General features: G+C 51.6%; 1 protein-coding gene across 1 annotated transcript; it reads right to left on the reverse strand.

Moving 5' to 3' along the window:
• Nucleotides 1-1,449: 1,449 nt before the first annotated feature.
• On the reverse strand, nucleotides 1,450-4,954 carry LOC309685568 (sentrin-specific protease 2-like; the record flags this gene model as incomplete). The annotated part of the gene is made up of 7 exons (XM_082501313.1): nucleotides 1,450-1,512; nucleotides 2,083-2,178; nucleotides 2,625-2,709; nucleotides 3,204-3,283; nucleotides 3,411-3,614; nucleotides 4,030-4,161; nucleotides 4,877-4,954. Coding segments are annotated over 7 exons (738 nt in total), but the record flags the coding sequence as incomplete, so codon positions are not given.
• Between the last annotated feature and the right edge of the window lie 7,088 nt (nucleotides 4,955-12,042).

A 12,042-nucleotide genomic window follows, 5' to 3' on the forward strand; every position in this document is an offset into this window, starting at 1 on the left:
TTATCCTCAGAGCCCAGAAGGTTGCCATGCCCCAGCTCTGATGGGGTCACATCAGCATAATTATCAAAGGGCGAAGTAAACATTCCCCAGGTAGAAGAACCCTTTGATCCCTTTGGTCCCTTTTCTACTGAGCATAAGGCAGATGGGATGGAATACCCTGTTGGTCAGTTTTGGGTCACCTGTCCTGTCGCTCCTCCCCGCAGGTGGGACCCCACTATGCTTTTCCGCTTCCGACCCTCCAACGGGGCAAATAACAAAGCTGGTTGGCCGTGGGGGTTATAGCAATAAGTATAAGCAGAGCCTCTCTGCATCCCATGCCTGGGCATCAGCTGTAACCATTGCTCTTATCGCTCTGAGAGAGTGAATGCTGACGGCACAATAGGCAGTTAATTTCAGTTGGTAGAAGAGGCCCAGCTAAGAAGCCAAGTTACTGAACAAAATTGGTTCTCTTTTACCTCAAACCAGGACACAGGGAGAGTTTCCTTCCATTAAGGCTCTTTTTATTAAAATAAATATTTATATTATATAAAGAAATAAATACTTCTCTTTTCACATTAGATAACTCCCTGGAGACAGCAAAAAAAAAGCCAACCCCAAACCAGCCCAAAGGACAGGGGCTTTGGTGAGAAATCAAGAGATGGTAAACGCTTTCTTTCCGTGGTCGTGACAAATCCAGTTTTAGGAATCAAGGAGATGGTAGATATTCCAGAAACAGAGGAAAACTCTCTTTGAGGAGACGGTAGTTCAGCACGTTGTCCTTGGGAAGGTAAGTTGGGCAAACACAACTGTAACCACCACCACGGATGTTTCCCATTTGTCTGTAACGTGGTCGCGTGCGCTGCGAGGCGCGAGCGTGCGGCTCAGCCATGGAAGTTGACGATGTTCCTTCTTCACTCTGCCCTTAACGAGGTCACACCCACCTTTCTGGCTTTTGCTTAAGGTGCGTTAGCTAATTTCAAAGAGAGTTACTGTCTCCAAAATAAGGTGGGGTGGGGGGTGGTGGTGGGGAAATAAACTGTCTTAACCACTACTTCATAACTTGAAGAGGAAAACTTGTGTACCAAAACCCCAGAGTTACTGTCTCCAAAATAAGGGAGGTGGGGGGAATAAACCATCTTAACTTCTCCTTCATAAGCTAAAGAGGAAAACTTGTGTACCAAAACCCCAGAGTTACTGTCTCCAAAATAAGGGAGGTGGGGGGAACAAACCATCTTAACTTCTACTTCATAAGCTAAAGAGGAAAACTTGTGTACCAAAACCCCAGAGTTACTGTCTCCAAAATAAGGGAGGTGGGGGGAATAAACCATCTTAACTTCTACTTCATAACCTAAAGAGGAAAATTCGTCTAAGAAATGTAACTAAAGGTCTAAGAAAACTAACTAAAGGCCTAAGAAAAGTAACTAAGGTCGAAGAAACGTAATCAAAATAAGAACTCTAAGAGTCCACGTGTCACAGCAGCTGTTGGTGGATTATCTCCCACACCATCTTCTTCCGGAAGTATGGCATGTGAGTCTGAAAAGAGAAGAGAAAGAAAAGAGAAATTAAATAATGACGTCACGGTAGAAAGAGGCGGCAAACACGCATAAACGCCCAGCGGAGTCCTTAATAGGAAGTTCCCTTTAGGAACTGTCAACCGTTTGGGTACAACACCCCACGCGGTTCCTAAGAGGGTGACACGACAACCCGACAAAACCAGATTGACTTGACCGCGCGACAGCTTACAAGCACGCTAATAAAAGACCCATCTAAAACGAAATCAAGAAAAAGAAGCGGTGTCTTGACTGGTCAAAGGGTAGAAGCCATTTCTCCAAAAGATACCGAGCCCAGATATGCCAAACCCGCTGGCGGCAGTATCTTGCCCAAGAGGAATCTCACCGGCAGCAGCTCCCAAAGGCGGGGATGGAGAACCACAGCTCTGCCCTGCCCAGGCCACTTGGAAGTTCTGATCCCAGCAACTACGCACCGAAACGGGGTACGAAACCTCAGCCCCTGCCCCGGACACAATGAAGAGCTGCTGCCTAACCTCCCTGGCTCCTGTCCCTGGGCGAGAGGGGCTTGGAGGGGTTTATGACCTTCACTCACCTGGCTAAAGTTGAACGGTTTCTCTCTGGCGATGTAATCTGCGTATTTACACATAAAGACGCCGCAGTCGCTTCCATTCAGCTGCTGAGGGATCTCCTAAGGAATGCAAAGAAGATGGAGGATTTCCCTCTGTCTCAAAAGAAAAGCAACTTGGAAGCAGCGCACATTACCCACACCGACACTGCGCTCACCGCACACTCCTGACCCTACTTGCCTAATCCCCGATACCCACTCCCGCCCACGAGGAACAGACCCAGTTCACTGCTCACCATCCCTCCCCTCTGCCTCCCGGACTCGGACACTACGATCCAAATTTTTGGCAGGCCCAGAAGGCGCAGCAGCCCTCCCCCCTGCGAGGTGTCTCAAGGTTCGCACCGCCTCTTTCTTAAGTGACCTTTCTTAAATCCGGTCTTTAGGGACTGCTTTTTACTATCAACTCCTCGAGGAACATCAGCTCAACCCTTTCTTTGTCACGTGCCAGGATCTGGGCCCCAAAGAAGCACTTACAGTTCCCATTTCAAACCCAAGGGGTGCTCACGTACACGTGGCTCCATGCTGTGAAGAGTCCACTCTGAAACATCCAGCTCCAGCTGTCTTTTTTCCCAGCTTTCTTTTTGCAGGTATTGGCTGGTTAAAACAAAAGGAAAAAAAAAAATCCCTTTTCATCTCTGTAATTTAGGCCAACAACAAAATAAAGCAGCTGAAGGATCACAGGAAGACGGACGGCAGGACGGTAAAATGTCAGAGGATCCTCACTGCAGCTGATTTAAGGCTGATTTTGAGGAAAAATCCCAATCTGAAACTTACAAACACGGGGAGAGGCTGTGAGCTAATGGTCAAGAACTAACAAAGTCGGCACACGTGTGCCACGGGGCTATGGCGTATTTGGCTGTGCCTCTCACGGGAAGGTGGCAGAATCCAGGCACCCCAGACCCTGGGTGCAGGGGACGCTGTGACAGCAGATAAGCAGTCGATGCCAGACAAGTCGCAGCAAGCAACTCCAAGATTCCTGCTTGGTTATCTACAAGCCACGTGAAAACTGGCAGTCGCCTTACAGGGACTAAATCTAAAACCCCTCTCCTCATTCACACCAGAAAAGCAGTGACGGAGCGGTTACTTACAGCAAAGTCTGACAAATCTTGTCCCCTTTCTGCCCAAGCGAGTCCAAGTACGTGATCGTGTTCTTCCTCAGATCTATGACCTGTTATTAAAAGGTGACCGTTAGGCAAAGCACAACCTTGTGCCGCACACCCCCCAACACCTACATGACTTCTCTTGCCAGTTTTTGCTCCCCGTCCAATTCTAAAGGAAAAGCCCGTGGGACTCACGGCTAGTGTCCAGTGTGCTTGCAAGTTCACAGGCACGAAGAGGATGTCCTGCTTAAAGACATCGACACTCTTGGTCCACCTTCTGACCGACTCGTAGCCCCCAGATGTTAGTTTTGGATAAAAGAAAGTACTAAACGCGTGGACTGCTGGATAGCCTTCCTTCTTCCCTCTTTCCATCACCAGACTCATGTAGAAATTAACAACCTGCACCATAAAGAGGAAACGTGAGGTGTCAAAATAAGACGCTGCCTTCCCCAACGAAAAATACAGCACCACCTCTGTTCTGGCCACCCTTAAGCACGCAGCGCAGAGAACTCCAGCCTCAGCTGGAGGCTTTTGTTCCCAGGATTTCACACGGGGCTACATCGGCAGTTTGATCAAAACACCTGCCACCCACGCCAATAACCCGGACGAACTCCTGGAAGCTGCGTCATACAAGAAGTAACGGAACTTCCCGAAACGCTCGACCCTTCAACACCTCAAATAAGAAGTGTACAGAGATTTCTAGGCTCTGCAGCGGAGGTCGTCAAAGAACGTTGACGCGACTTCTGTACAGGGCGGAGGGGTATTTTTCAATAAAGGCTGAGTGAGACTAGCCCTGTGCTGCAGCTGGTTTTACCTCATCGTTTAGCCAGCAAAGGTTCCTGAGCGTGTGGATGTCTTCGCGAGTGACCTTTAGTTTGAAGGCACTGCTCATGATCTCATCTGGCTCACCTTTGCCAAATGCGGCACTGACCTCTCTCTCCATGGCCTGAAAGGAACAATTAAATGGGGAAGGACTTGTGAAACAGAGCATGGAGCACGCTGACCTGGGGGCAGCTTTCCACTGAAACACGGCCTGTAAATTCAGCTCAGGTGACAGAGCAACTGCCTTCGACGGTTTCCTGCCTCAGTGAGCGATAGCGCTTTTGCCTTGCTTGGTTGGTTTCAGCATCCTAACTTTGAACTTCACAGCCCAGGCTTGCTGCCGTTTCTTTTCACCAAGGACGTGGGGATAAAACCCGTCAACTTAGCAAACACGCTCAAGCAGCTGAAAATGGAACACAACTCTGGCAACCCCCTTTCCCAGGTGCTGCTGCGGCCCTCGCAATACCCAGGTTTAAGCCAACCCCAGCGGGCATCCTCCGTACCGAGGCAGCTAAGTCAGGAGCCTGAAAGAACGTGAAGGTGGGGGACTTCAAAGGGAACGGCAAAGGGGGAAACTGAGGCAGCCGTCCCGCTAACAGAAGGCCCACAAACCCTTAGGGCAGCACAACTGAAGGAGCGCGGGGAGCACACAAAATCCTTCAAAGCAGCTTTAGTGCTGACCCTCGCACTGTGAAGCCACAACCACAGCCACTCGCTAACAGGTTCAATGCAAGTTCTTCAGATTTCAAAGCGCCTTAAGAACCACCGAGAAGAAGAGGACTTCCTTGCAGCTCTGCCACAACCTTCTCTTTTGTCTCACAGACTGTCGCCTACGGTACCTCTGTGAGCGGAGGAAAGCGTTCCGCTGTTTTTCCCAATCTTGGCACTTTCTTTTCCTCCACATCGAGGCTGGCTGACTTTTTGGACGGAACAGGTGTAGGGTGTCCTCGGAATAAGGCATCTTCTAAGATTTCTGTGCCACGCTGCCTCTGTTAGACAAACGGACGTTAAGCTAGCAATCAAGCACAGATTTGTTGAAGTTTCTGACCACAAAGAGCTCTATTTTCCTTGGGAATAACACAAGCTTACCCCTGCGATGGTTTCTTTCACTGCTCCTTCCTCTTCCGCAGAGTTTTCTTCTGGTGTGCAGTACCTGCCAGGAGAGGGAGAGAGAGAAGTGAGCTCTATATCCGTCCTGTCCCATGGAATTCTCAAGAATTCACCCTCTGGACAAGAAAGGCTTTTGCAAGGCCTATTCTGACTAGCCCCGGTTGCACACATCAACATGTGACAATATCGCCTCAACTTCCAGCACCGGTCTTTCTTAGCAGCAAGACTGGGATAGAATGAAGAGCTGGGAGCTTTGGAAGTTTGTTTTTTTTTTCCCATCTACTTGTACAAGACTCCTTTTCCTTCTCTTTATCAGTTGCATTATTTGGAAAACAGGGAAGCAACCAGCACTTCCTCTGTCGAGTGCTTTGTGATCTGCTGCTGATAAACACTGCATGCTGGGTGTTCTACTGCAAGGTATAACAGGAACATCTGCAACTAGACTTGCACCCAAACAGAGTGAGCTTCGGGAAACCAAGACCTGTTTCCATAAAGACCGCAAAGCCGTCGCAACTCACAGTCCTGCCAGCTCAGACAGCCAATACCAATGAGGCCGCTGGCCTCTCAAACCCAACTGCACGCTGCCTTTTTCCCCCTCCTAGGCAAACCCCAGGCATCCTTTGGGACTTACAAAGTCCCCAAAACTGCCTCAAGTCCCACCAGGCTTTACAAGCTCTCTAATCCTTCTGCTTAGGATGCGGGTTTCCAAGTGAAAGAAGTGAAATGTCAGCTCCTTGATGGCTCGGCAGAACGACTCACAAACAAAAACGGATTCTGCACATCCAAGGACAACTTGGGACGGCCACCACTCGCACCCTTACTGGCTTTCTTCCCACAGCAAACACCACACCAGCACAACCCTCTTTGTCACGCAGCACGGCTCTCGCTTGTGTTGGAGATGCAACTGGCTTGCAAGCAATTCCGGAGCCGCAAGCTAGCTACTTCTCTTTCACAGCACTGAGACGATCAAAGACCGTTGGTCATCTTCGAGACTCTACCAGCGGCTGAAAGAGATACACGCGCAGAGCCAAAAGGAACAAGAAGCATCATTAGAAGAGACTCTACCTGATCGTATCACCTCTCTGCGACCGCTGCGGGCAGCAAACATCTATACATTCGACACCTGCACAGAAAAGCAGTAGTAAGAAAACAAGAAGTCGACTTTCAATCACCATCAGATGTACACAGCTCTCCATTTCTGAGTGATAAATAAAAAAAAGGAAAAACTTTGAAGGATGACGGTATGGTCAGGAAGTTCGAATTCTGGCAAGCACTTTGAACTCGGAACGTCATCTGCGAGTGTGTAAGAAATGCCCTATTCGGATTTGACGTCTACCTACAAAGTGGAACGGATTGGAATCATGGGGATACTCACTGGTCCTGAGTGTTGCACGTGGATAGACGTCTCCTCCGTATTTTGGTTCTTCCCGGTGACTCACAGTCGCCACTGGTTCCTTGGAGGAGGCTTGAACACTTTGGGGCAGGAAACAACAGAGGAGAATCACAATTTTTATACGGGGGGCATTTGTTATCAGTGCATACCAATTCACGCTGGCTTTTGGGGTTTTTCTTTAAGAAGAACAAAATATTCTTTGCACATCCGACAAATATCTGCATTAACCTGAGGAGGCCACTTTACTCTGTGGGACAAGACAGCGTTCATTTCAACCAGCCCTGACCAATTCTGCTCAATCTATTTGTTAAAGGTTATGCTGACGCTGAGAATGGCAATGTCCACAACATCCACACTGCTGGGACATTTTACTTCAGACCTGCCCTGCTCTGACCTCAGGGACTATATGCTCAGTAGCGGTTGGAGTGCATTAGACACCTTCCCCAGGAACTTCTCTGGTTTAGCTTCCTCTGAAAGGAATCTCTTTCTCAGGCTCCAGATCTGCTCCAAAATATGAGCCAAACCACAATAAGCAACGACTGGCAGATGAGACGCCGACAGCAGAGTCTTGACCTGCTCTCAAATGCAGTGCGCTTAAACTCAGCGCACCCAAAATTACATGAGAAACTCTCTTCTGTATCATTTTCATGGTATGGATTTTCATCTGCAGTGGCGGATTCTGGCGCAGCGCACTCCTTAACTGGTGGCCTCAGTGGTAAGAAGCTGTCTGGAGCAGCTTTGATGCTCTGTTTGCCCTTCCGGCTTGTGCTCAAAACATCAACGGCAAAAGAAACGGTATCAAGAGAACATTCCAATGTGCACCTCCACCACCACCTGCTTTGTCAAGCACGTACACCGATGACGATGGAGACAGACACGAGATGTTTATGACTTTCAGATGAAGACCTGCTGTCTTCAACTGGCTAATGGGGAAGTAGAGAGAAGTAAAAGTGAAAATCACAACAACTGCCTTGAAGATACGCTGTTGATTGTGTCCTCAGCCTCCTCTCAAGTTCAACGCTTCCTCTTACCGCAGACCTTTAATCTCTAGCTAATCTCCTGTGTCAATTAAGTAGCTGGATTTAAAGAAAAAGTTTAATATTGGTTCTTCGGGAGGGGAAGCAGCTGACGACCTCCCTTACCATAGGCAGTAAACCTTTCGGGGAAGAAGTCAAAGAAAACGGAAGGATTTTTACCTCAGACGGGGAATTGTCTTGTCAGGACGAGAGAGTGGTTCCTTAGTCAAGCGAGCATGGGTCCCACACGGCATTTGACCTACGAGAGAAGAGCGTAAGGCATGGGTAAGTATAAAAGGAAACTGAAGAGGTTTATGAGTTTACAGTAACGAGCTTCACCAAAGATAAATTGTCATTTTCTCTCTCACATCATCATATGATTTGTGTTATGTCACTTTAGGACATTTTCAGGTTTTCACACCGGCAACTGCAGCAAGTTGCGCGCACAAGGTATTGCCAGCCGAAACCTGAAATACAAAAGGCTCCTCAGGATCTACTACCTAAAAGGACCATTGAAAACAATTTGCTTCTGGCAAGCTAACAGTGGACCTATCAGAACGGAAGGACTGCATCCAAGGCAGCTCTGGTACCGAGACGACCAGATCGACGCCCGGCTCCACTCCAGAAGCAATGCGAGGATGCGGGTAAGAAACAGAGGTCACGCCCAAGTATTCCCAGATGCTGCCTCGTCCCGTGCCTGCCATAATCCCTACAGAACCCTAGGGGTAGACTTGGACAGTACACAAGGTAGGGTGAAAATGAAACAAGTCGTATAACTTGATGTCAGCCTTACCAATTTGCAGCACGGCTACCTCGAGTGACGAAAATCGTGGTCTTTTAGTGGAAGGCTCTAAAGAAGTGGACCCAGGCTTAAAAGAAAACAACAAAAAAGCACCAGCGTGAGTGTAACCTGAATGTGAATCCCAGCAAACACACTTCCTGAGGCGTAGTCAGCTCTACTATGACTTGGGGACCATGACTTGCTGGTTCAGATTGCAGAAGGCGGCAAATCTTGGTAGGACCTTTGACAGGTACGCTTTAAATTTTGAATACAGGCTCTCATATGTGCAGCAATTAAAAGAATACAGTCTTGTCACTGAGTTATCACTCAGTCGGCTTCTAAACATTCCAAAGGGTGATAGTTCGGCCCTTGAGAAATATATTGTGTACAAATAAGAGTTAACGACTCTCTCAGGAACGAAGAACTAGAGCCCGACAGTCTCTTAGCCCTCTAATCCCATGGGGCAATAAGAAAAACTGCACTACACCTTTGAACCAAACTAGGCAGTCAAGGTGGCTCATTTTTACAGAGCCAAAGTCCTACAGGAACGCTCTCCTGGACTGGTGGATAATGAGCAGAAAGTGGTTTATCCAGAGCAAGTATGCAGTTTTTCTTGTCAGGTAGTGTATATTGATTCCTTAACCACAAGCTTGAGAAAGAGAATAACAGTTTGCAAACACACTAAAACTATAAACTTGAACCATTCTCAAGTATCTGGAAGACAACAAACAGTTTGCTCCTCCCGCAGCTGCCAGTGCCGGAGCAGAGGACGCAGGCTTGAGTAAGGCAAACCCAGCCCACATTAGAGCTGCCTGCTAGAAATGCAAAAGAACCACCTACTGCTGTACAGGCTCAGAGCAGGCTCAACCTCAAGATGCAGTAGGGAGAGCCGCTTGCTCTCGCACCTTGCACAGACCCTAACATTTCAAAGCCCTCGCTAACCTCTTCCGCAGACTCTGTGCCGGCAGCATCTTCGCTGACGGAAGCCGCCGGGCGTTTGGTTGCCTTGGTCGGCAACTGCAGCACTGCAGAAACGTCAACTTTCTCTTTCTGCTCAGAGATGGAATAATCTAAAAAACAAAGACAGGCCGTATAAGAACAGGATAGAAAACCAACAGAGGTACATTGCGAATACAGACAGGAGGGAGCACACAGCTTGGATTTAAGATACTCTTTCTGCTGACAGGCGCGGGCTCAGCGCCAGAGACCTGGGCTATCTCCTGCTGGCAGTAAAAGTATTGGGCCCTGCCACAGTCACCGCAGAGAACGTCCGTCATCTATAGGGCTAAGCCCTACCGGACACCCTCAAGCCATTGGCTATAGGCATAGAGAGCCACAAGGCAAGAAGCCAACAGCTTGAAAAGCCACCGTTTCAGGAACAATGCCAGAGCACAAAAGCCAGACTTTTCCAAGGGACACGAAACCTCAGAAAAATCGGGCATATTCAGTACTTGTGTAATGCGCGATACCTGATTTTTGCTTTTTCGGCGGAGTCTCGTCATCATCATCATCCACAACTATGCAAACGCTGAGGAAAGAACACACACAACAGTGTTTTGCAACCCTAGGGAAGCTCCCAGCAGGCTGACTTCCCTTCACAGGGCCCAAACTTCCCAAGTTACTTTTCCTATCCCGAAGGTCTCCCCCTCCAAGCGCCCCTGGGATCATCTCAGGCACATACACCTAACTGCAGCCCTCCTCAACACCCCCCAACCTCTCCCAGCCAACGACCGCTCGCAGAGAGCTAATGATCCCGCTGCAGCACATTAGGCCTCTTTGGCTCATTCCGTTAATGCTTCCCAACATTTTACCTTTCTTCCTATCGCCAACAAATTAAGTTCGTTTCGGAAATCCCTACACTGAGTTGCAAAGAAAAGTCTAAGGAGGACAGGACATAAAAGGTGGGAAAGCAACTCGGGCATACACCCACTTCAATCACTTTGTCCTTTGGGAATGGAGCACACAGGTTGGTCCGAGGTGGGTTTTTTTCTCTCTTTGCCCCCCCAAATGTCAGGACAGCCGGATCCTTTGAAGAACTCTTTGGTCTTTCTTACACAAAGGAATTTCTCTTGAACTGTTATGCCCCCGACCCCTGCTGATAGCATTGCTTCTGGCCGGGGAGATGGGGGGGGAGTGGGCGCCGGGGCGATGCCCGGGGGCGGCCCTGAGGCGGCGGGGCGGCTCGCTGCCCTGGGGGGCGGCCTCTTGCGCGGCGGCGGGGCCGGGGGCGGCGAGGAGGGCGCCGAGGGCCCCCCGCAGCCATTAGTGGAGGGGAGGCTGAGGGGGGAGAGAGGGGCGGGGCGGTGGGTGCGCGCGCGCAGGCGCGCCGCCGTCTGTGCTCTGCCTGAGGGAGCCGTTAGCGGCCGCCCGGCCCGCTTCTGCCCCTGCCCTGCGGTGGGGCCGGGCCGGCGCCGTCCCGCCCGGCCCTGCTCTGTCTGGGGGAGGCGCTTGCCCTTCTCCGGAAGCCCCGAGCCGGGCCCCGGCTGGCAGCTGGGCGCCGGGAGGCCGGGGAGTGCCCGGAGGAGGGGAAGAGGCCTTCGGGGAGAGGCCCCCACGGAGGCCGGAGGGGCCCCCCAGAAGCCCTCCAGAGACGGAGGGGCCCCCCAGAAGCCTCCCAGAGAGCGGAGGGGCCCCTCGGAGACCGGAGAAGCCTTTCGGCGTCCCGCAGGCCTGAGGCGAGCGACAGCGGCCGGCGGCGCGGGCTCTCGCGCGCCCCCTCCTGCCTCCTCTGCCCTCGGTGGGTGAGGGAATGCCAATCCCGGGCTTACCGAGCCCTTTCCTCCGCGCTCGCACGGCGCTTTGCGCCCCTCTGGCGCGGAGCTCCGGTAGCCGCATCCGGCTGCGCCATGGCTGCGGCGCGACTGGAAGGACGCGGACTGCGTTCGGCGTTCCACCATGGTGAGCGGCTGTGACGGAGCGGCGCCCGACCGCCGGCCGCAGGCAGCCCCGCTCGAGCCGCTGCTGCGGGGGCCGGCGAGCGTGTGGTGAGTGCTGAGCTGTGTGCTGGGGGGTTGGGCTGGCTCTTGGGGCGCTGCCTTGCTCCTAAGGGGGCTTTGAAATGCGGTGCTCGCCCCTCGTTAACGAGCTGTTTCCTGTGGGGTGGAAATGTGCGGCTGTTGCTGCAGCCCCGTCCTGGAGAGGCTTTTTTTCCAGGGCTGGGAGCGAGAGCGGCGTCCAGGCTGGGCAGGGGAGCCGGGTCTGCTCGTCCTCCAGCTGAGCAGTGGTGGTTTGCAGGTAGCATCCGGTTGCACTTGCTGGAATGCAGAGCAGGAGAGAGTTGTGTCGTGGTTTTCCCCTGCAGATGCGGGACACGGGCGGCAAGGTGGCAGCGTGGGGGGAGTGGGGGTAACTGGGAGCCCCCGTCTGCCTCCCAGCCCCATGGCGCTGGATGCAGCTCAGATGCACCCACGCTCTGTGAGGGGGGGTTTGAGGGCCTGAAGGGTTGTCCCCGTGTCCCTGCCGGGCTTATGGTGGTATCTTGCTGCTGTGCGTGGGTCTGGGGGTGGCCGGGAAGGGTCTGGCATGCTGGGGCCATCACTGACCCTCATTTTCTCTCCCACCATAGAGCTCCTCGGCGGAGCTCTCAGCCAGCTCTCGGCGGAGCTCCCCCAGCCAGCGCCTTCCCACATCAGCACCCTTTAGGTGCCTGTCCCCCCTCTCCAGGAGATCTTTGGTGGGGCACCTTGGGAGAGTGGGCAACCACTA

This window comes from Vanellus vanellus, assembly GCF_965231255.1.
Source record: "Vanellus vanellus genome assembly, contig: HAP1_SCAFFOLD_109, whole genome shotgun sequence".
NCBI lineage: Eukaryota > Metazoa > Chordata > Aves > Charadriiformes > Charadriidae > Vanellus > Vanellus vanellus.